The 22555-nt window shown below is 51.4% G+C and overlaps 7 protein-coding genes across 7 annotated transcripts; 3 read left to right on the top strand and 4 right to left on the bottom strand.

Moving 5' to 3' along the window:
• Nucleotides 1-554: 554 nt before the first annotated feature.
• On the top strand, nt 555-1706 carry BKA67DRAFT_595756 (uncharacterized protein; the record flags this gene model as incomplete). Its single annotated transcript, XM_046105204.1, has 2 exons — nt 555-1327; nt 1439-1706. 2 exons carry the CDS (start codon nt 555-557, stop codon nt 1704-1706), a joined length of 1041 nt encoding a protein of 346 aa, XP_045951900.1.
• Nucleotides 1707-2315: 609 nt separating this feature from the next.
• BKA67DRAFT_526861 (aerobic respiration control sensor protein arcB) lies at nt 2316-6023 on the bottom strand (the record flags this gene model as incomplete). The annotated part of the gene is made up of 1 exon (XM_046098790.1): nt 2316-6023. One exon carries the CDS (start codon nt 6021-6023, stop codon nt 2316-2318), a length of 3708 nt encoding a protein of 1235 aa, XP_045951899.1.
• Nucleotides 6024-11271: 5248 nt separating this feature from the next.
• Nucleotides 11272-12657, top strand: BKA67DRAFT_111195 (uncharacterized protein). The gene is made up of 2 exons (XM_046094890.1): nt 11272-11800; nt 11864-12657. Exons 1-2 carry the CDS (start codon nt 11362-11364, stop codon nt 12592-12594), a joined length of 1170 nt encoding a protein of 389 aa, XP_045951898.1. The 5' UTR covers nt 11272-11361; the 3' UTR covers nt 12595-12657.
• Nucleotides 12658-13050: 393 nt separating this feature from the next.
• BKA67DRAFT_111185 (beta-lactamase/transpeptidase-like protein) lies at nt 13051-15043 on the bottom strand. The gene is made up of 2 exons (XM_046094889.1): nt 14240-15043; nt 13051-14185 (listed from the first exon to the last, which is right to left on the bottom strand). Exons 1-2 carry the CDS (start codon nt 14811-14813, stop codon nt 13119-13121), a joined length of 1641 nt encoding a protein of 546 aa, XP_045951897.1. The 5' UTR covers nt 14814-15043; the 3' UTR covers nt 13051-13118.
• A 1461-nt stretch (nt 15044-16504) lies between these two features.
• On the top strand, nt 16505-18118 carry BKA67DRAFT_489815 (major facilitator superfamily domain-containing protein; the record flags this gene model as incomplete). The annotated part of the gene is made up of 2 exons (XM_046096966.1): nt 16505-17014; nt 17075-18118. Coding segments are annotated over 2 exons (1554 nt in total), but the record flags the coding sequence as incomplete, so codon positions are not given.
• A 1253-nt stretch (nt 18119-19371) lies between these two features.
• BKA67DRAFT_111163 (uncharacterized protein) lies at nt 19372-19982 on the bottom strand. Its single transcript, XM_046094888.1, has one exon. The coding sequence runs from the start codon at nt 19860-19862 to the stop codon at nt 19452-19454; it is 411 nt and encodes a 136-aa protein (XP_045951895.1). The 5' UTR covers nt 19863-19982; the 3' UTR covers nt 19372-19451.
• A 1023-nt stretch (nt 19983-21005) lies between these two features.
• On the bottom strand, nt 21006-22298 carry BKA67DRAFT_541608 (uncharacterized protein; the record flags this gene model as incomplete). Its single annotated transcript, XM_046100968.1, has 1 exon — nt 21006-22298. One exon carries the CDS (start codon nt 22296-22298, stop codon nt 21006-21008), a length of 1293 nt encoding a protein of 430 aa, XP_045951894.1.
• Nucleotides 22299-22555: the final 257 nt, after the last annotated feature.

Genomic DNA, 22555 nt, shown 5'->3' with positions numbered 1-22555 from the left:
TGCAAGCGAGATGGATGGGATTTTGTTGATGGGATTCGACCTGCCAAAACAAAAGTGGATCTTCCCGCCAAAAATCCCATCTTTAGCTGTGGTCAATGCTTTTGGATTGCCCCTCTGCCCCTCTGCCCCTCTACCCCTCCATAGCGCGCCCCCGACGACTCGAGACGTCATCCACCAAAGTGTCAGGAATTTTTGCTCTGGACCCTCAAATGTTATTGTTGACTGAAGTCGGCACGCCACCTCGGACACCCTGCACTCTGCCTATATACTTGTTCTAGACTGCATCGCCAATCCCATTTGCATTCTGTATAACTGCTGATCTCCTGAAACTCTGGTACTATTCTTTTCCAGAGAGACACGCACGTACTCTACATCGCAGCGATTCAACAAGCAATAACTCAAGATTTTGACCCGACTGGTTCGCTACCTGCGTCTCGCCGTTCCAACCCCCGTTGATTATAGGATCCAAAGCGCGATAGTGGGGCCTCCCTTCGATTGCTTTCTTGTCTTGGCCTTTTTTTTTGTTTTTTTTTTCAAAATAACATCCCAGAAAAATGGCGGACAAATACGTTATGCGGGTGACCGCTGGGTCAACTTATAATGTCGATGACCAGCAAGTAGTACCGGTCAACTCACCGGAGCTCACCAAAATCAGCAACGAGTTCATGGATATCGAGCTCAATGTTCGGGTACAAAACTATAAAGGCCTGCCAAGAAACTCACCCACAACCTCGGCATACTTCTCACAACCTCCCCACGACTATAACAAGGATCAATACAGCATATCTTTCCGCTTCACGCCCAAGAAACCATCGGCGACCAAGAACAATGCGGCTGGTGACCAGCCAGAAAATGGCATATCTGCCTCGGACCTCCAGTTTGGAAATGACTTTGACCATCCCATTCGGGACCGCCTCCCGCCAGGATTCAACACGGCAATGAGCATCGTGAAGTGGTGGATCGATCCCGGCCTAGACGGAGACGCCTATGCCGACGAGCCACATCTATACGGCCCGGCCTTATCATCCTTCAACGCGATACACGTCGGCAAGGGCGAAGACGACCCGGAGAAAGGCGGCCTCTTCTTCGAGGAGGGAGGAGACGACGCCGGGCTCGAGGCGCGCCGGGCTATCGGCGCACCGGACGCGGCCAAGGCGCGCATGAAGTGGGCGCTACGAGACGACAGCAAGCAGAAGTGGGTGTTTGAGCACGGCAAGACGTACTGCGCCGACTTCTTCAACCCCTACCTGGATTTCGGCGACTTCAGTCTTAAGCTGCCCGGTTTTACGCTCCCTATCATGAAGTATTGGGACGGCCAAGGCCTAAGGTGAGTCTTTCTTTCGCACTAATCACGGAGCTTCTTTCCTTACTGGCGATATCCTTATTCTCATCAAAATCCACTCAATAGGGCAAATCCTAAGCGCTCACATCGGCTTAGATACGTGCTACGCAACAAGTCCACCAGCGACACCTACCTCGTCGTCATCTTCAGCCTGTACCTGAGGGAGGACGTGAACGAGGACGGCTCCCTCAACGACGCCGCCGTGGCGTCACACAAGGTGGAGAAGACACTGGCCGGCGAGACTAGCGGGGCGGCCGAAGAGGCCGAGGACCCCAAAGCCTTGGAGGAGGCGAGGAAGCATCTCGAGGGCTCGGGCCCCGGGAAGGCGGAGGCGCGGGAGACGAACGACGATGATGTTGATTGATTGACTGGTTGGGATTCCCGCAGGAGGTCGGTGGATTGTTGTTTACTTACATAGCCTGGATACGGGGCGTTCACATAGAGAAACAAACGCGAGGTAGGGGAGGGTGGATAACGGAGTTCACGGCGCAGTGAATAGACCCGGAGCACGGGGAATCTACATGGGAAGCGCCTGTCTGTGTCAAACCTTGGGTGACATGTAGTGCACTCCTTCAGTCCAAATCACCACACCTATCAAGCAGCGCAATATCCGACTACTCGCAGCTTGGAGAGGTTCATGGGAGGGAAAGCCAAAGAGAGGTAGGACCCTCACGTCAAAAATGCCGCATCGGTATTTCCCAAAGTCTACAAAACATCCCTCTAAATCCTGAACACTTGATACCCATAACCTGGTGTTGCTCGCGATGACGAGCGGGGTGTCTAAATCAGTAAAACGCCTTTGTTTAATGCGCTCTGGTATCATACCGTCTAGCTCTAATAAATCGACTCCGAACCAAAATGTCCATGTCGCTTGCTCTATCGATGCGTTTAATTCCAAGTGGGGGGCGGGGGCATGCTCATCATCATGTAACATGTGTCACTTTTGACTCATGAAACGGACGGGAATTCCTGTTCAAGCCCCGCCTGGGGAGAGGTCCTCCAGGAGGACCTCGAGCTTCTTGAGCAGATCCGGTATGCGGAAGGGCTTGGAGACGACGTCGTCCATGCCGCTCCGCCTGGCGACATCGACCTGCTCCTCGCGCACGTTGGCCGTGACGGCGATGACGGGCACGTGGCCGTGGATCTCGCCGCTGTGCTCCATCCTCCTTATCTCGCGCACGCAGGTCAGGCCGTCCATGTTGGGCATCTCCAAGTCCATGAGGATGACCGAGAGCCTCTTGCCGCCCACCTTGCGGAACATGGTCTCGTCCAGGTGTGCGAGCGCCTCGATGCCGTCATTGGCCGCGCTCACGCCGATGCCCCGCTTCTTGAGCTGCTTGATCAGCACCGTCTGGTTGACCAGGTTGTCCTCCACGACCAGTATGTCCAGATCCCGGGGGTCGAAGGCGCGGGTGGCCTTGGTGGCGACGAGGTCCGAGGGCGGCCCTCGCGATGCCAGGTCCTGCCGCATGGGTGCAACCTGTTGCGTGAGCATTGCATCGCCGCCGACCGCCCCCTCGATGCCCAAGACCTTGGCCGAATTGTCGCCAGTAGGAGGCGACGTCCTACGCACGGCGATGAAGAAGCCGAAGCAGCTACCGTTTCCAACTACAGAAGAGACGCCAATCCGTCCGCCGTGCAGCTCGGCCAGCTGACGGGATATGAAAAGGCCAAGACCGCTACCCCCGTACTGCGCGTGCGTACGTGGTGATGCTTGGGAAAACCTTGTGAAAAGCAGTTTGATCTCCTCTGGGCTGAGACCGCAGCCAGTATCCTGTACCATAAACCGAATATACAAGAGCTCACCGGTGCCCCAATCATCGTCGTTGAATGCGCTGGATTTGACGGCTTTGGGTGGAATATACTTGAAGAAAGAGGCGTCGGCCAGCACAGGAGCTTCTGTCGATGCGCCCAACGTTACGGTGATGTTTCGGATGGCCGACGGCGCCGTGAACTTGATAGCGTTGGTAACGAGGTTGATTAATATTTGCATGACGCGGCTAGGGTCGAAAATCGCCCACTCAATAGCGACGTCCTTGAAGGTATCGAGAGTCTGGTGAACCACGTGGATATCCTTGGCCAGCAACTCTGATTCGAACATTTTTATGACACGCTTGACCACTTCGACAGGGTGCGCAGGGGTAGGCGTTATGACGAGGAGGTTAGAATCTAATTTCGAAACTGTGAGGATGTCGTCAACAATCGACTTCTGATGCTGTACACATAGCGATATAGTGTGAGCTGCTTCGAGACAGTTCTCTGTGTCCTGTGCTGAAATGGGGGTTCCTGCAGAGCGTTGTTCGTTCAAAGTTGCCACGATATCATCCGCACATTGAAGTATGGCGCTTAGCGGATTTCGCATCTCATGTGATGTGATGTCGATGAACTCGTTTTGTTGCCGCCTTGTTTCCTCAGCTTCTTGTAGTCTGCGATTCTGGAGACCCTCGGCCCATTTCATATGCGATACATCGGTAATCGAACCCATAATGGCTCGAATGGAACCATCCGGAGCGAATTCTGGTTGAGCAGTTATCACGACCCAGTATTCAATATCCTCATTCTTGAGGTCGACGGGTTTCACAACAAGTCTCTTCATCTGTAATTCAGCCGACCATGACTGGTGGTCTACGATCATTCTTTGCCACCCCTCTTCACAGTCTTTCAAGCTACTGCTCTCAACCTGTTCCATCCATGACATTGCATGGTTGGCATTCCGTGGGTGTCCCGTCATTTCATAGTATCGGTCATTTCCCTCGGTCAGGATACCGTCGGGATCAAATAAGAACATTCCCAGAGGAGACTGCTCAGTCATTCGTCGGAAACGATTGGTCTGCAAGGCGAGCTGCTGCGAAAGGTGCTGCGATTCTATAGCTGCCGCCTCGGCAGCGTCCTTGCTACGGCGAACCTCTGCTTCGAAAAGCATGCAAGAAGCAAGAGACGCGGCTAGCTGACGGTTGAGCATGCTAGTAAAATCCCTGTACCCGCTATCATATGGCCGTCGTGGGTTCACACCAATCACGAGGAAGGCGAGTACATTTTCTCCGTTTGTCGGCCGTACGGGGAATATGATTGCTTTATTACAAGGCTCCTGAAAACCACGCCAGTTAATGCCCTCCAGGAGCTCTTCAGGCAGAGTTCCGTCACGGGTGTTAAGCAATGTGGGCTCACGTGCTCGCATCGCTTCTCGAAACGCGGGAATGAACCCCTCTCGACTCCTCTTGAGATCAAGCTGACGAGGAGCTGCGTCGTGGCCTTGTGGAATACCAATAGAGCCTTCGTAGACACAATTTTTCATGGACATGGTGCTCCCAGAAGACGACGACGCCTGGTCGTTATCTTCTACGTCCCCTACAGAATACAGTAGTGCGAACGGAATTTCGAAGTGATTGTCTTCCAAGGCTTCTAGAAGGTATTTCCAGAATTGCTTGACGCCCCGAGCCTGGGAAATATTCCTGCCCACCTGGTTGATGGTCTGCATCCGACGACGACCGAGGACTGACTCCGTTGTATCGATTGGCGTGTTATGAAAACCTAGAATCTTATTTGTCCCTCCATATAGTGGCGTCAAAGACCAAGAAAAAAATGTCTCTTCAAGAAAGCCATAGCGGTGGACCGGCAGATATTCGTCCTCCCTGCGAATGCTAACCCCAGTTCGGGCGCATTCAGTGAACGAATCACTAACAGCGTCCCACACCTCGGAAAATGGCCCTGAGAAGCCGGTTCCCAGTATCTTTGGGTGCTTATGGCCAGCCGCCTCTTTGGCGTAGGCTTCATTGTATATCATTGTCAGCTCGGCTCCCCAGAAGAGCGCGGCGGCGAAAGGGTACCGCATGACAAGATTGACCACATGGCGAAACTCGGGCGTCCACTTCTTCATGGGACCTAAGGGTGTATCCTCCCAGCGAACAGCCCTGACAATTGCTATGTGATCAGATATGATGCCCTTAGGCCTGGGTACAGTCCAGTCAGGACATGCCTGCACAGGTGCAGCTAGCACCAGCCTCTTGGTTTGGGACGAGTCCCCTGTACTGCTGGAGTTGGTCACAGGATCCTTGGTGTGGAAAGTGCGTTGCTTCTGCTCAGAAGAGCTCAAGGTAGTGTTAGTGATAGGAACCTCGGTCGTGGTGGCTGCCACGGATGGCTTGGCAGAAGATCTCTCTGAAGTTTCGCGCACTGGACCGACTGAGGCAAGCTGGGCAGGAGGTGATGGTTCGCACACAGGAATGCCAGGGTTCCACAGATTACCGCTGATCAACCGCCATCGTTTTCTGATGGTGGAGCCCGTCCATAGCATGTCGGCGTAGATGAAGCTCAAGGGGAAGCAGTCCATGGAGTCATCGTGTTTTGTGACGCCAGTAGCCCATGACCTGAAGTCCTGATAGGTATCGGCTGTGTTTAGCTCAACTTGTCCTACGGTTCCGTTGATAACGTCCATCAATCGCTCGTGGAAACGAAGGGCTGAGTTGCAAAATACTGGTGTCAGTCCATCCAAAGGGAAGGGCGCGTCATGGTCGGGATCCAGGTCAATGACGAAGGTAGGGCGAGAGTCCTGGTCCAAGATTTCGGTGACATGGACACGGTTGAATGCGAGGAGAGAATCCAGTCTGTCCTTTTGGCTGGCTAGGGATGCGATGCAATCATTCCCAGAGGCAAGATGCTCTGGAGATGGGGGTTCTGTCATGGCAGTGCGTGAGCAGGGTACAAATATGGCACATCAGATAGGCGATCAGAGACTCGAGAGACTCGTCGCTGAAACACCGAAGATTGGTTCATGCATGAGTAAGCTCCAAAGTTGTGTCCCGGGCCGCTTGGTTGTTTGTTTGATTGTTTGATTGTTACCAGGGAATCAGGACGGCGATGTGAGCCGACAAGCTACAGCAGAATTCCTTCCGAATCAGGGGACCCAAGGGGGGACGTTACATGGAGTTCAAGTTCGAGGTCGAGTTCAGAATTCGAGTTTAGAAGCGAAAGTGGGTGTGGGAAGGGGCGCTAAAACCAAGTTTGTGTCAGTTGTGCCCGTGCCCGTGCCCGTGTCCATTAAATATTCCCACATCCGCCCGTGGATGACTACAGATTACAGTAAAAACACTTGTAGCGAGTTACTTGTAGCGCTCGTCCAGAAGGCATTTTTGCCAGACCAGACGAAATGCGCTCCGCTGCTTGACTGGCAGACTGGCAGACTGGCAGACTGGTACCTGCACTCGCCGCAGATCCATCGCAGCTTTTTGGGCTTTCCGGGCCTGGCTGTCTGATGGGGGGGCCATCTTGGCAGGCGATTGGTCGACGGTCCATACTTAAGCATACCTCGAAGTACTTATTATGTCATCATGCATTTGTCCAAAATCCTGATCATTTTCATTGGTTCCCTTTGGCGGGTTTTCTTTTTTAAGGTGCGTTTACCATTTTCGCAACAACACGACAACACGACGCGCGAAGAGACTGGCCAAACAACGTTTCCTTGACATGTTCTGTAAATAATCCTCTGTCAGTCTTTCAATCAGCTCGAACATTCCGGCATGCTGGTTGCTTGTACCCTCTTCGCGATCGCTTCAACGCCTGACTTTTTCTTCCTTCTTTTTCTTTTCTCAAATAAAGCGCACTGGTGCTAAGGAGTCGAGACTCAAAGCCGATAAACCAACCTCGGCCGCAGTGACGTCCACTAATCCGTATGTCAGCGCCCATCGCCACTTTTCAGTGGTGTCTAGACCATTCGGAATTTACTGAAGTAGGTTAGTAGCGTTAGCCTCAACGGATTCGTAGAGCATTCGCAATCGTATTCTCGCCTAAGCTTAGTTCACTATGTCTCAGACACTAACCTACATCGCAAATGATCTTCTAACTTCCAACGAAGCTGGATCAGGGTTAATCTACAGTAATCACCTTCGTTGTCTGTCATTCACCTATGATGCAGATTCTCAAGATTCTATACACCGTAAGGGTTAGCTCATCCGACAAACTATGAGGTGCCATTGAGTCCGGACGTTTATCTCCTACGGACCCACCTGACACACATTTTGGCTCTGACAGCCCCAAGCCTTTGCATGTTACAAGTAAAAGAATAAAAATTCGTCAATACACGCCACCTGCACCGCAGTCAATGACGTTTTTTCAGAACTTTGATGCCCATCGCCGTTTCAACATCCAAAACCTTTAGTGAAGTTGGTGATTGGAAATAGACTGGACTCATTGTAGGTTTCGTTTCGCCTTTGCGTCAATAGCATGCTCCGTGGTGTGTAGCGGCACGCCATTTGTGCAAGGCCAGGGTCGGGCATCCTGTACAAACTCGATCATACGGTCTGCAAAACCCATGCATTGGCTCGCCCACTCATATTCCGTGCAATTAACCCATCATGCACCTCTTCCTGTCATCCCGAGTAGTCAATCTACTGCATAAAATGTATTCAAGGGAGTCGCGGCATGGCTGTTCTACTTGATCTCAGTATGTAACAATAATGATATATGTGATTATAGCTAGCTAAGCCAGCCTTATGCGTGCTGTGCCAACTCTCCTGACCTGCTGTGAAGAAGTACCGCGATTGATTACAGTATCTGCTATTCCTAGGCACAACCCAGGGCCCGGGCCCATGACGACCAGTGATATGATCAAGGCATCACTGTTAGTGGTCATAATTTCATTTGTTTCCTTTCTTAAATGCCTTGAAATTTCATTCGACAGCAGCTGTATTATTTCACCGTATCATCTTTGCCGGAGATACGGTCGTCAGTCCAGCTTAGCAATGGGAAAGTCAACAACATTTTACTGACACGGCAATTCTTTGATATGGACTGCCAATACAGATGTTTTTGTAGGCTATCATCCTGCCGTCGTCAGAGTCCAGATTACGGTCCCCTTGGCCTCAATCAACACCTGACAGGCCGACAGTCTTATCACTGGTATATAAGATCGTGCTGAAATTAGAATCAAGGTGTGAATGGTGAACATATTATAGTATTTCATATCCACCCACATCTATCTAAAGTAAATCACAACCAGACGCACAATAGGTGTGTGACGATAACGTTACCTAGTTGACCTCCGGGATGAAGCCGGCAGCTGCCCCACTTCGGACCGTTACTAACTTCTTCGTCCCGATTCTGTAAAATATTGCCATTGTTTAGATTGCTCCATTCCCGAATCATCGCATCACATCAATACGATCCAGAGGGATATCAGAACCCGATGTTTATGAAATCATATGCGTTGAAAAAGATTGTATAGCATTCGCTAATTCCTATACACGATAAGTAAATCTTACTACTGTCAGAGTTTACCATGGCAGATCATACACATGATTTCGGTTGATAGATCAATTCAAATGTGGCACTTCTCAATGGCGGGGCAGTTTCATTAATTGCCATATTCACCACTTCCAACTGTGCACTGTTCCAGAAAGGTGCTCTTTCACCACACGGCCCAAAACATTTGCCCAACCCACGCGTCTGAACTTGCGTTTTTACAGCTCTCTGCCTCTATAAGCACAATTAATTACATGTAAATCCCTGCTAAGACATCTAGGATGGCTGTTGAGCCAGGTATGTGCTCACTATCGTCATCTATTCCAATTGGAACTTACCATGAGACCATACTGAATCATCCCAGCAGCCAATCATGGTGACGATCTCATGGCCATGGAAGGACAGCACAGTGAGTAACATATCTTCCTCAATCACAAGGGTATCCCCATGCTGATTGTGTGCAAGCTTCGATTGTCGTAGGCACAGCGTACACCAAATGGTTTCAGGATATTGTAGCTGGTCATGCAATATTGATACCCCAAATCGACCTTCGCCGATATCACCCTGGAAATCTTGATCCCTCGATTTTTGCAGATCAACACATTCGTAATCTCATTGGTGCCTGGAAATCTCAAGGCTTTTTTTCCTGTTGTGCCGAAGTTTGTCTCGATAACCTACAAGCACATCTTCATTTGCTTGTGGCCCACCTCGACCCCCCGCACTACAAGGCGATTGATCCAAGACTGCTTGTCAACACACGTGTTCAGGTATTTATACAACTGTGCCAGCAATATCAGATTCTTCCACAGGATCCGAATATTCGAGTTGACAACGTCATCGATTGGATTCATCTCTTTGTGCCAATTGTTGCACCATCCTCCGTTCATTTGCCCCCTTTCATCGGCGATGAATGGTATTGGAAACCTCACCTCCAAAAGGCAAAGTCACATTGGAAGTATCACGGAGTGTTGCAAGTCGTCATTGATAAGTTTGTCGGCATCGACTTGATACCCTCTGGCGTTCTTGTGTGGTCAAGGCCTAGCAGACATTCTCCTTTGTCACCACGGGCAACCCGGTCCAATCCTCACGAAGTTGTTCGGGAGGCTGTGGACCAACCATCACCGTTTATTCTCCAAACGAAAATGGTTCAGACTAGGTCCCAAAGCCATAGCGCTGGAAGTAGTTCTGATCCCACACAAGGTCCTCAGTACAACACCAAGCACCACCCTCTTGACGCCATTATCGCAGAGGCAGACAAGACACATCGGAAATCGGCAATTCCTAGGAAGCTACAGAAGATGGCCCAACCTCAACAAGAGCATGGTCTCGGCGACTCTCACCAAGCAGGTACCATCGGTGGCCCTAAACAGACCCGGATAATGGACAAGCCTCATCAATCAGATACTGTTGATGGGCCTCAAGCCAAACACACAGACCGCCCTATGCATAAGCACTCAGAAACTTCTGAGGAGGAGAATTTGCAACCCGGCAACCATAACTTCCCACAACGAATCACACAGGTTGATTTCAACCGTGTCACACAAACACACCAACAAAACAATTTGTTACCTTTGCGACTTCACACTCGCACTCACATTCCACACGACATGGGCAGAGGCAGCATGCGGCCTGAGGAAACTTTCGCACATGCTCAATGGCACCAGGCTGCTACCAAGGCCAGTGAGCATGGTCAGCCCCCGCCGAAGCTTGCTGAGTTCCTCGAATTGTTCAAAAAAATGGAGGAGAATAATACTGGTTATCTTATTCACATGATGAGAGCAAATGCCATGGAGCCATCACCTGAAGTCCTCCAGAGACACCGACAAGTGATTCAAGCAGAGGCTGCCGCTCGTACTGCGACTGTTTCTGCACCTGCATCAGAGTTGATACAGCTGTCGGCTCAAACCCAGGAGCTGCCTTCTAGACAGCAAGCAATGCAGCCTCTACCAACGTACTACAATTTCCCGCCTGTGGCGAACAATCCTCATGCTAGCACTGCTGCTACTAGCTCTCAGAGTCAATCAATGCCACAGGACACACTCAATGTGACTTATTCAGGTCGTATAGTTAATCCCACTCCTATCGCATCCCCAGACGCAACTCTGCCTTCATACCTCCAAACATCTACCAGCACGCACTTGTTGAACCAGCCGCTTGTTGCTTCTATGAGCGCTATGGGACAGCAGGGACCTTTGCCAATTTATACCCCTCAAACTGAGCAAGCTACTACAACTACCAAAACTCAACTTGCATTGGGGGCTTCTGAGCAGCCCAAGCGTCGTGGTCGTAAGCCTTCAGCCGTGCCTAGCGGTGATGAACCACGAAAGCGACGAGCTAGAGCCGAGAAATCAGGTGCATCTACCACTTCGGAGGGGGAGGCTATCGATGAGACAAAACCTTCCGACTTTAACTTAGCCCAGCCCAGCTTCTCAAGTATCTCCCACCATTATACAAACAATGCCGCCGCCGGACATGGTGGTGCAATCGAGGCACAGATCAACAGGCAATTCGGGCAACCCTAGAACGGTCACCTCACTGGTCCTCCCTTGATCCATCCTTCAGTCGCTCATCCAGCTGCAGAAGCCATTTCAGCCACAACATCTGCCGCCCCGACCAAGCGAGGCGTTCTGGCCTCCGGTCGACGCCGTGGTGGCGGTCGTCGTGGTGGTCGTGGCCGCGGTCGTGGTAACATTACTAAGGCCAGCGGTACTATTAAGAATAACAAACATATCCCTGAACAATCCGCTGACACCCAGCCTATCAGCAGCGTCGCACCTCACCGCATGCAAGAGATGATCAACATGGGTTTACCGGCCAATGCTCCACGTTATAATCTCACCACGTTTAACAACGCCGACGATCCGCCGCATAACAAGGACACGAACATGAGCACAGCCTCTATTACTCAAGGTGCCAATAATCAACGAGCTTTCTTTAGTATGCTGAATCCCGACATGCATGGCGTACAATTGAACAATATCAACAACCCTCGGCTTAATTTCAGTGCCGCCAGCCAGTCTACTGGCATGTCGCAGGGTTTGATGTCCGGTACGGCTGGAGCGCCGCTTCAACAGGTCCCGAATGTCGCCAACAATCCTCGCAATGCTACCAACATCACAGAACCTGGTGTTCACGCTATGGTATATCAGGCTACCATTCCGGCTGCCATTCAGCGGGGTATGGGTCACTACAATGGTATCAATCTCAATGAAGTAGACTTCAGTACGTTGGAGTTCCAAAATGAAAAGTTAGACGTCGACTTGAATGGTAACCTGACTATTCCAGTGTCTCTCTGGCAACCCGCCCAACCACAGTCCCAACTTATTCTTCCTGACGGCACGGTCTTCGATCCCAACAACTACATCGATACCATCAACGTCACTGTTCGCGAGGCCTTCCGAAATCCGCGGAACCCCATCTACGCTCGGGAGGGCATCACCGGCCTCAGCCGCCAACAAATCCACGAGCGTCACAGGGCCCAGGCCAAATTCTGGCAGGTCATGTGCACCGATGAGCTTTTCAAAAAAGGAATGAGCGGGAACTTTGTCATCACTCGCAAGTACTTGCTCACACTGAGCCAGTGTGATACGAACACTACATATACCTTGTCGCAGTGGGATGCTACCTGGATGCCTTGTCCTAACGAAGAGCTCCGATGGGGCTGGGTCACCTCAGCTGGCGATATCTTCGACACGTCCGGCATGGAGCTTATCGATATGCAGGCTGTCTTCGATCACCACCTCAGCTCCTGTAACTGGGACTACGAGACCATGATGAACGCTGGCACTCGTGTCTCTGCTCCGGGTATGGTTTCTTCTAGCACTTACTGCGCCAACGAAGATGATAGCAAGGGCAACGACGATGAGGATCAGGATCACAGCATGAACAACGATGATGATGATCACAGCATGGCCGACCATGAGGACGCTGTTGACTCTTCGCTGCTCAAGCAGAGCCCTTCATCCGAGGAGTGGCAGGACTCCGATGGCTCGAGCTACAAGGATGAGCCTCTGTAGTCTTCACTGAAGCCTATGATATGTTATCTCAAACATGCTTTGCCGACACATCATCACGCAAATTCCACCCTTTGAACACAACTTCCATTCTTCATTGGCAACTTTTACTTCTTAAACACAATCTTCTTCTTTCGAGCAAATCGCTCGCTCATTGGCACTCCTTTTGAGACTTTGTCCTGGCATTTGCAGATCAATCACACAATTTTCACTTCTTGTCACTCTTTCGACACTCATTTTCAGCAGCCCACTTTTGCCCATAGGCACATTCCCCTTTTACTTCCGCTTTCGCATCTTCGAGAGCAACGTTTGGCATAATGCACTCCATTCTGGCAGCATCATTGTGATCATTGGATCTTTTTTCGGAGGGTTTCTAAGACACTTTGTATTGAAGGCCATGGATATAGATAGGCACATGAGACCAAGACACACCGAATTCACCCCAACTAGTGACACATTGACCGTGACTGCTGTGATAAAATATCTGATGTGATCGATACCTATCTATGCCCGAAATAATCAAATTCCTAAGCCCTGTCCAAACGAGCCCGCCTATCCGGAATTCGCAACCCAACAGCGACCCCACCATCGCCCATCTCAAAGACGAACCGCACAGGGATGCCCTCCAGCGCACCAACATCCATCCAAGTAATACAAGTCGGCGTGCCCATATCAGCCGGCGCGTTCCGGTCCTGGAATACGGCGACGAACTGCTGCAGACCACCGCTGACCACGTTGCTAGGATAGAGCCTGAAATCCAGGCTCCCGACCTCGACCTCCAGCCTCGCCGCCGCCTCCCCCCTCACATCCAACCCTGCGACCACGAGCTCCTCAACCACTAGCCCGGGCCCGCCATCCGCCACATCCAGCACCGCCTTGGCCCCATCGCTGACAAACTCCCCCGCATACCTCGCCGCCATCTCCGCGGCCGCGGCCCCCTCCAGCGCCACCAGTGCCAGCGACACCACGTCCGCGTAGACGTTGAGGTCCGGGGCCCCGGGCGTGTCGGCGTCATGCGCCAGGATGGCGAACCCGGCCCCGAAGTCCGGCGCCAGCCCGAAGTAGCTGCTCCAGCGCCCGATGGACCCAGTCTTGGTGTACACGTCCAGGATGGACGAGTTGGCGAGCCGGCCCGCGTGGTAGATCTCCCAGGGCCGCCCGACGCCGTTGCGCAGGTTCGAGGTGTCGGCGGCGGGCTGGGAGAGCCAGCGGCGGGTCTGCGAGGGCGCGAGGAGGGCCGAGGAGAGCATGGCGTGCCCGGCTTTGGCAAGGTCGGCGGTGCTGGCGTAGAGGGACTGGGCGGCGGGGTCGCCGGCGCCGGAGGAGGTGAAGTTTTTGGGGGGCTGGCCGCCGAAGACCGCGGTGGAGGGGCTGAGCAGCCCTGTTTGCGTCATGTTTAGGGCGTCGAGGACCGAGGAGCTCAGCGCGTCCGAGAACGATCGTCCGGTCTTGGATTCGATGGCGTACGCCAGGAGCTGGAATGCCGCGTTGGAGATTATGGGGGTCGTGTCTGGGAGGAAGTATGGGACGCTCGAAAAAATAGCATCTAGAAATTTCTGCTTGTCGCAGTCCTCAAAAATGCTGCATGCGTTGGCTTGTTCTCGTTAGTACCGTGGAGGCATCAGAGGCACCGAAATTCACGACTTACAGTCCCGTACAAGACCTGACATATGAGAGGCCAGACTTCCAACCGTGACAGAGTCCCAGTCAACGGTTAAGCCGATATCGTATTCTGAAGAGCTGGTGGTTGCATTTGCGTTGCTGAGCTCCGGGAGGAATTCAGTGATTGGCGATTCCCAGGATTCATCGCCGGCCTCTACCAGCCATGTGTACACCGTGAACAATTGTGTTAGGCCTCCAACCGGGAAGACGGTCTGGGCAGAGACGTTAGACGTGCCGTTTAGTGCAGTTGCCGTATAGTGGTACTCGAAGAAGACGGGATCTGCCTCGGCTGAGTCGGCGCCTGAGAACAGCACCACTGAGAATGAAGTCGTGTTCGGTGTGATGGCGCCGAAGTCATCCCTACCGCCACTGGCGATCAAATCATCGAAGACACCTGTGAATTCTTGTGTGAAGCTTTTGACGGTTTCCGAATCCTTGTCCAGTGTGGGACCGGGATAGTATGCGCGAAGAAGGGGGCATGGTTGGTACAAAGTTTGACCACTTGCAACTATCAATAACGAAGAAGCCACCAAGCTTACTGGCCCGGATGTCGAGTGCATTATTAACTATTCAACTCGAGCAGAGATGGCGTAAGAGTGTGAAGATCGAGATGATGATGAAGTACTTAGTAGGCGCACGATGAATTGCTAGGCTGGTCTTATAGAGAAGAACGAACGTGACAATGTATCCACTTTTGCTTCCCAAGCAGTATACGATGTACCTTCTCAGCCTTGCAAGATTAGGCATTTGATTGCTTTTGAGGCTTGGCACAAGGACACGGAGCTTGAACGGGCTTCCGCATCATGATCTCGAACTCCGTTCCGTTCAGGGACTCCACTCCTCGGCGCACTGCCCCAATTGATGCTTGGTATAAAGAACCATTGATTTGCAAGTCTGCCGGAACGACGAAGCACCTTCAAAGCACAGGTCAAATAAGTATCGGGAACATCTTGAAGCATCCGAACATCTTGAACAGCGATTCAAGCAAGGTGCTAGAACCTACACATGTTTGAGATACTGCTCTCTACAAAGGACGGTCTTTGTGCTGAGTGATGAATAATGGTAGTCCGTTTATAAGGTAACTATGATAGTGAGGATTCCTAATTTAAATGGCTCCTCATCTTTCTACCGCAAATACATGCGCAGGTTTGGATTCTGCAAAGATGTTTCGCAGCGTTGCTGAGTTGAACGTCGTTCCACAGGGATGCGGTGCTGCGTGTCGCTTGACCTGCAGAGATCCGGCTTACCCGCTCTCCTCGCATGGCACCCAACCGCAACTCAAGAGTGCAAATCTCGATGGCACGCGAGAATCCGGCCGAATTTGCAGGTCTTGTTTGTATCATAATTGGGGATTCATTGACGGCCGCGGATTAGTTATTATCCATTGGTTCCCGAGTGTGAGGCCGGGCTCCATTGTGCCTCTCACCGAGGTGCTAATGCGGGAAGGTGGAATTGCCTTGAGCAGGGCAAAAGTATAATATTGGTGGATGCCCCTAAACAAACCCAAAGCCTTTGGTTAATAGTTGACTGCGCATCTATCTAAACCCAGTTAGTCTGAAGCTGTCTGACGTCTGATGTCTGATGGCAGTGGGGAGACTGTGATGTTGATTGTTGCCATCATGCCATTATAATGACAGCGAATTGCAAGTACGAATGCAAAGGCATGTTCTACGGCTGAGAGGGTGAGGCAATATTCAATCCAATAACCGATGAGATACGGGGATTGCGCCCTGCTGCCTCTTTGCGTCAATGACGTTCGGGGGCTAATCACGCCCGCTAGCCGGGGGTTGTCCTCACAGGGGTTGGCCCTAAAATAAAGCCCGGCCAGGATGATCAAGCGGAAGTCGGTTGCTTGTCCGTCAGCTTGTTTGCATGTCCTTTCGAAAACGAGCCAGAACCGTTGCAACTCACGAGCACGTGCTTGGATATGGACGTTCATAGGACATCGCAACGCCAGAGATGACGCCCAAAATACGATGTGAAAGCGTGAATGGGCTCGCGCTCACCATGACAAATGCGACAAGCAACTGTAATATAAACGCCAATGCTTGGCCTGTGTTTGCTCGGCTACCTACAATGTTCGAACATGCTCCCCCCATCTAATTACTTGGCAAAAACACCCCGTCGCATAGCTCTTCCGCACAGCTAAGCCGAAATCATGCCTATTTGGGAAGAGAACGGGTATATTCGCAAGGACGAGAATGGCAACAACATTTCTCTCGAGGAATATGAGCGGCTCCACCCCCCGAAAGCCTTTACCTGGGCCGACTTCAAGCTTTATCTTATTTGCGGCGTAGGCTTCATGCTCGACTCCTATGACCTTTTTATAGTCAATCTCGCCTCTCCCATCTGGGCCTACGAATTTTTCCAAACCGTCCCCATCAACAACACAACCGCAACCTCACCCCCTACCATTCCCTTCCTGGTTCGTGGTGCTGTCAACGCTGCAGCCAATATCGGCAATGTCATTGGGCAGCTCGGTTTCGGCTTTTTGGGCGATGCATTTGGCCGCAAGTTTGTCTACGGAAAGGAGCTGATAATCGCCATTGTTGGCATCATCATGATCATTTCTCTTCCGGTTCAGAACGTCCCTGGACTCACCAGCGGTGTCTCGAAGATGTGGTGGCTGTTCGGTTTCCGTTTACTGCTCGGAATTGGTATTGGAGGTGACTATCCCATGTCTGCCGCCATCGTCGCCGAACGTTCGACTCTGGCCAACCGCGGTCGCATGCTTGGCTGGATTTTCAGCAACCAGGGCTGGGTGAGTTTTGGTTACTTGGTCGTCATGCAGACAGAGTGCATTGCTGACCCGATTCCGTAGGGCACGTTGGCTGCATCAGTCGTCACTTGCATCCTCTTAGCAATCTTCAAACAGCCTTTGACCAACGGCGCTTTCAGTCAGATCGATGCAATTTGGCGCCTGCAAATCGGTCTAGCGCTCATCCCGTGTTTCGCCCTCCTCTACTTCCGCCTGACCATGCCCGAGTCTCGCAAGTTCACGGAGAGCGTGGAGCTGTCTGCCAAGGCTTCGATCAGCTCCTTGAGCTCCGCTGGGACTGCCGAGAAGAAACGCGAGCCCGCTGATGGTGGCTCACCACCCGCTCATGGTCAACCCATAGCTGACCATCGTCCGTCTATCGCGGAGGGCCAGACCGTCACCCCTCCAAAGAACGCACAATTGACTGCCTTCATCGAGTACTTCAAGGTACCGCGACACGCTTTAACCCTTTTTGGATGTGCTTTCTCGTGGTTTTTAGTCGATGTCGCGTTCTACGGTATCAATTTAAACCAGTCAGTCATTTTGAAAGATATCGGGTACGCTACCGGCAACAGCCCGTATGATTATCTGCTCAGAAACGCCGAAGGTAACCTGATTATCGCCGTCGCTGGCTACGTCCCTGGTTATTTCTTGACGATTGCTTTCATCGAATTGCTCGGTCGGAAATGGATCCAGATCCAAGGGTTCTTGGTCACGGCTTTGATGTTTGGTATCTTGGCTGGTGCCCCATGGCTGTCTTCCGGCTCTCGCTTCGCCCTCATAATCATTGCGCAACTCTTCTTCAACTTCGGGCCTAATGCTACCACCTTTATTGTCCCCGGCGAGGTGTTCCCGTCGCGTGTGCGAGGAATCGCTCACGGGTTCTGCGCCGCTGTCGGAAAGCTCGGTGCCATTCTGTCCGGTATTGGCTTCAACTGGTGGTCACAGTCCAACAGCGCACAATACCCTGGCTCAATCGGTCTAAGCGGTGTCCTGTGGATCTTCTTTGCCTTTGAGCTGCTTGGAGCCGTCGTCACGTTCTTCTGCGTTCCCGAAACAAGAGGTATCGACGCTGATGCTATCGACTACGAGGAGCAGAAGAAGCGTGTGAGTCCCCATCAAAATGCCTAGGTATACCGTCTCAACAAGCCCTATACCTCATCATCAGCGCTGCATCATTGTCACAACAACTTTTTATACTCAAATATGTCTAGCCATTTGCTCTGATATTGCTAGATAGAAAGCATCTCCAGTACGGTTTTATGCTCAGACAATAGTCGTAGGGGTACTACATAATATGTCTACATATATATACAAACAAATTCGTTGTCGGCATATTTGGCTATTTCCAGTAATATTGAAGTATTTCCTCCAAACATTTTGTTCCTACCAACATTTGACCTCCATCCTGCGAGATATCATCCTGCTATAGGAGCAGCGGCAACGATGGGCATGTAAATGATTCGATTGCCTGCCATACCATGCCCTCGAGACATTGCCGGCAGGAAGAGCCCCCGGTGCAAACCCCTCCCGGTCGACGTGGGACCCGATATAATCCTTGGCAGCGTCAACTAGGGCGGTTCATCGAACGCCTAGGATCTTGGCACGATGTCATCCACCTGTGAAATGAGCGCTGCATAATCTTCCCGAAATATGCGGGGCATGTCAAGTAGATTACCAAGGTGCTACGAACTCCAATCTTTGCGCACTTTGCAGGAAGATAGACGTTTGGTCACATCATAACACATGAAAAATATATGGACGCCGCCAGGCTCTATCAGCTCTTTAGATTGATAACCATTGACTATAGGGTATTCTTGTTGTGTCAGAGGTGATAAGGATCGATACAGCTCTGTCGATTTTTCTACCTGTTGTCTGGTACTATACTACTACGGGACGGGACTGTATGTATGTGGGTTTCAGATCTAATTTCTCTGAACTCGGCATCTAGAAACTATTGTTTAGAATAGGAATAATTTTCCAGTCTGTTTCAAAGCTCTTTCATCGTTCTTTGCGAACCATCAAGATGACTCGATGCCTCGGGGCTGAGGCATTCGAGTAATATTTGCGCCTCAGAACCTGGTGATCTCAGTGTCGGCAATCCAGCACAATCCTCCATAGCGGAACGTTGGATGCGATCTGGACATCCCTGGTCTGGCGTCTGAAGAGCGCAACTTGACCGCCGCCAGTCGATTTCCTGACGCATTGCCGTGTAGAGAGAGGTAAGGGGGACATGGCAAAATATTTGCAAGGCAAAAGTGACGCTCCCTCCCGCCTCATTGACACGCCATATCAACATTCTTGAGTGCTACATGTGCATTCTCCGACCCTGTGACCTCCCAGCATTGAGATGCTATATGGGCACCGGTTGATTGTGGGAAGTCTGCGTCGCGCATTCCCGTTCTGCATTCCCGCCGGCCCGCTCTGACACGGCACTTGCCTAGCCCGACGGGCAGTAGACGTTGACCATCGCGCCGTACCAGTCGAATGTGCAGGCAGCCTGGTTCATCGAATTGGTGCACGCCCAGGGCGATATACCGTACTGCTCGGCGCCCTCCTGTCCTATCGAGCTGTAGAACTTGAACTCGACGTCCTTGCCGCCCACCGTGACCTTGCACTCCGTGCCGCACGTCGCCACGAAGTTTAGCTTCCCCTTTGACGGGTCCGGGTCGTTCTTCTGAATGCTGCCGCAGGGGTGCGCTTCGTCTGTTGGTTTGCGGCAGTCGCAGTCATACACGTACTCTCGCTGCTCGAGGACTTGGGGCGATGCTGAGGCATCACGGGCTTGCGGTAAACCTGAGGCACCTAAGGCCAAGGCGGCAAGAGCGGTGGCGAAAGAGACGGAGCGCATGGTGTACGAGGTGATGATGGCGAGTAGAGATAATAGTGCTGAGAATGACAAAGATATTAAAGCTGAGAGCTTTGTGGAAGCGTCGCAATAGAGTCTGGAGTGATGATCGAGATGAATGATGTTCAAGTCAAAGCCCGTCTTCCAGCGAAATGGACAGTCTCTTTATCTTAAGATTTTCGGCGAGCCAGCATTCTAGAACATGATGCCTGTGACGTCGATAGGGATTTCAAAAGCTTCCACATTACCTGCCGAGTTCGTCTAATTCCTTGCATCAGTCAATACTCGGTAGTGCAAGACAACTCTCTGCCCTGTAGCGCGATCCTTCATGCAGGGACCGCATATTCCTGTCCACTGGGCGACCGGCAGTGTCGATGCAAGTGGAGTACGATATCGTTGGAATAGTGGGTGCACAGGAGTCCACAACAGTGCAACTAATTCCCATCCAGGCCATCCATCCTAAATATAGAATCCCCTAACCTTAACCTAGACTAACCTAACCTTAGACCGACCTTAGCAAACTAACCTTAGCTCAAGGAATCAGGCACCACCCACTGGAAATGGCCCTCTAATATTAGCATTCAATTCAGAGCAGTTTCTGCAATCCATGGCTGGATGCACCCCAGTGCTGCGCCTTTCTGATGACCAAATTGAACAGAAAGAGCAGATATCTGCCTAGTTAGCCTCAAGGTGCCTTTATTTTCGTACCTCACAAGCCTCTTTGTTTGGTCACTTTGGAAGAGCCAATCCCAGTCCCGGTAGTTGTGCAACGCTCGTTACTCCATTCTGCAGCCTCGGGACCTAATCCACACTAACTTAATCGTAGATCCCGATTCCACTGAAAATGGCATGTCAAGACAATGCATTAAGGTTTTTGGGTTACAATGCCAGCGGTCGTGTTTTCTAACATCACCACGTTGAAATGGGAGCTGGTCGCATAATTGCCAGTGCAGTTGCTAGTTTGACGAATCCGATCAATGTTTCGTGTGTTCCTTAACCTCCTCTTACAGATGGACGTCCTAGAAAGGTCTACCCACATCAGACGCCAATGCACAGGACTATGACGGCAAGGATCATGGAGCTGCCCTTGATTTGCCTCCTCACCCGGCTGTATAGACTCTTCGACCAACGAAGAGCTTGTATCGTCTAAGCAATTATTCTTTCCTCTGGGTCCCAGGACTCTTCCCACTCGGTTGTGAAACCACTACCACCCTCTGGCACGTAAGAACATCTGCGGCTGCCATGCAGGTAGATGCTCCAACTCAGTTTTGCCAAGTTGGACTGAGACAACGCTCTTAGCAGGACTCTCGGAGGTTTCCAGGGATAATCGGCATTGGTGCGCAACCGAGACTCGTCGAGACTCATGTCGTCGTTACCCACATCATGACCTTCACTCATGCTCTCGCCTTCGCTTTCCTCACTGTACTCAGGCCACCATTCCTGTGAGACGATACGCATTCTCTTTAGTTCTGGGGTAAAAGACGGTCTGTTGCTATTCTTTTCGTCTCTCGGCTGATTCAGCAGTCCGAATAGCCACACCGGCGCTGGTGCATCATGACTCAGGAAACTCAGATAACCTGCGTCATCGAAGAAGACATCCAATTCTTCCAGGGAGCTAGGCATATGTTCTCTGATGTTGAGGTCGGAATGGTAACCGACTAGGAAGACTTGATTGATGCACAAGCTCCGTAAGGCCGTAAGATCTGAAATGTCAAGCTGATCATTGTAGCCAAGTCCTTCATGGTCTTGCCGTGGCCGAGTGAAGACTAACTTCTCGAGAGAGTGTATCTGGTGGCCTAACGAGCGCTTGATAGCTGCACATGAGAAGTCTACAGGTGCCGTATCCCCCCAGTGACCAGACCATTCAATTTGGACGACGTCATACCACAGCTCTCTCAGAGCACTGGGGAAACTGAGTATTTCGTGCAATGGATCCTCGTGCGCGCCGCATTCCACCAGCCGAAGGACTTTGACGGGAGACCCCTGAACATCGTATTGGTTGTTTTCATCCCATGGCTCCGTATCCCAAGCATCATAATTCTTGAGATCTATGGTGTGAACTTTAGGTAACCAGAAAAACAACTGGTGGAATACCTCTGCGGAGCTGATCCCGCGTACATTGATGGAAACATGCTGTATGTAATCGCAAATTGCGGTTCCCCATTCCAGGGTCTGTAGCAGCTTTTGGCTTCGAACGGTTGAATCCATCAGGGGAATATAGCTGTACAGGATTCCCGTTGCAAGGTCATGGAAGCGGCGACATGACAAAACGATACAATAAAGCTGCTGTGCTTGCTTGAAAGACTTTTGGTTGTGGCTCTTCAATACCTTCGGCCAGACGTGTGTGGGAAGCCCACAAGGTAGTACGGGCGGCCGTGGTCTGATATAAGAGATAATCTGTAGTATGAGTTCATTGGAGAGGTCCAATATGTTTGCCATGGTGCCGCACGTGGTTGCACCTGGCTTGGTGATGATCGTAAACTGAGAGCTTTCAACTCAATATGTTACCGCTTGTACGCAACAATAAGGCCCACACGAAAATCGATCCATCAACTACGTACCGTGAGTTGCCGGTAATGAAGATGCGCAGTCTTGTAAAACGGAACACGTAGAAAAAAGGGGTCGGCATTAAGGTCAGCTAGCTCGCGCTTTAGGCAGATACATGTTTACCGATGTGCACGTGCCTTATTCTGGTC

Source organism: Truncatella angustata (assembly GCF_020726525.1).
Source record: "Truncatella angustata strain MPI-SDFR-AT-0073 chromosome Unknown BKA67scaffold_11, whole genome shotgun sequence".
Classification (NCBI taxonomy): domain Eukaryota; kingdom Fungi; phylum Ascomycota; class Sordariomycetes; order Amphisphaeriales; family Sporocadaceae; genus Truncatella; species Truncatella angustata.
This window is presented reverse-complemented; position numbering and strand designations above follow the sequence as displayed.

What these genes read in the sequence shown, in the direction of transcription:
- BKA67DRAFT_111195 (XM_046094890.1), top strand. Translation starts at nt 11,362, where the DNA reads ATGCAAGAGATGATCAACATGGGTTTACCGGCCAATGCTCCACGTTAT. An exon ending in TCTCAATGAAGTAGACTTCA is followed by an intron (nt 11,801 to 11,863) that starts GTACGTTGGAGT and finishes TGACTATTCCAG; the next exon opens with TGTCTCTCTGGCAACCCGCC.
- BKA67DRAFT_111163 (XM_046094888.1), bottom strand. Translation starts at nt 19,862, where the DNA reads ATGCGCTCCGTCTCTTTCGCCACCGCTCTTGCCGCCTTGGCCTTAGGT.
- BKA67DRAFT_111185 (XM_046094889.1), bottom strand. Translation starts at nt 14,813, where the DNA reads ATGCACTCGACATCCGGGCCAGTAAGCTTGGTGGCTTCTTCGTTATTG. An exon ending in GTCAGGTCTTGTACGGGACT is followed by an intron (nt 14,186 to 14,239) that starts GTAAGTCGTGAA and finishes AACGAGAACAAG; the next exon opens with CCAACGCATGCAGCATTTTT.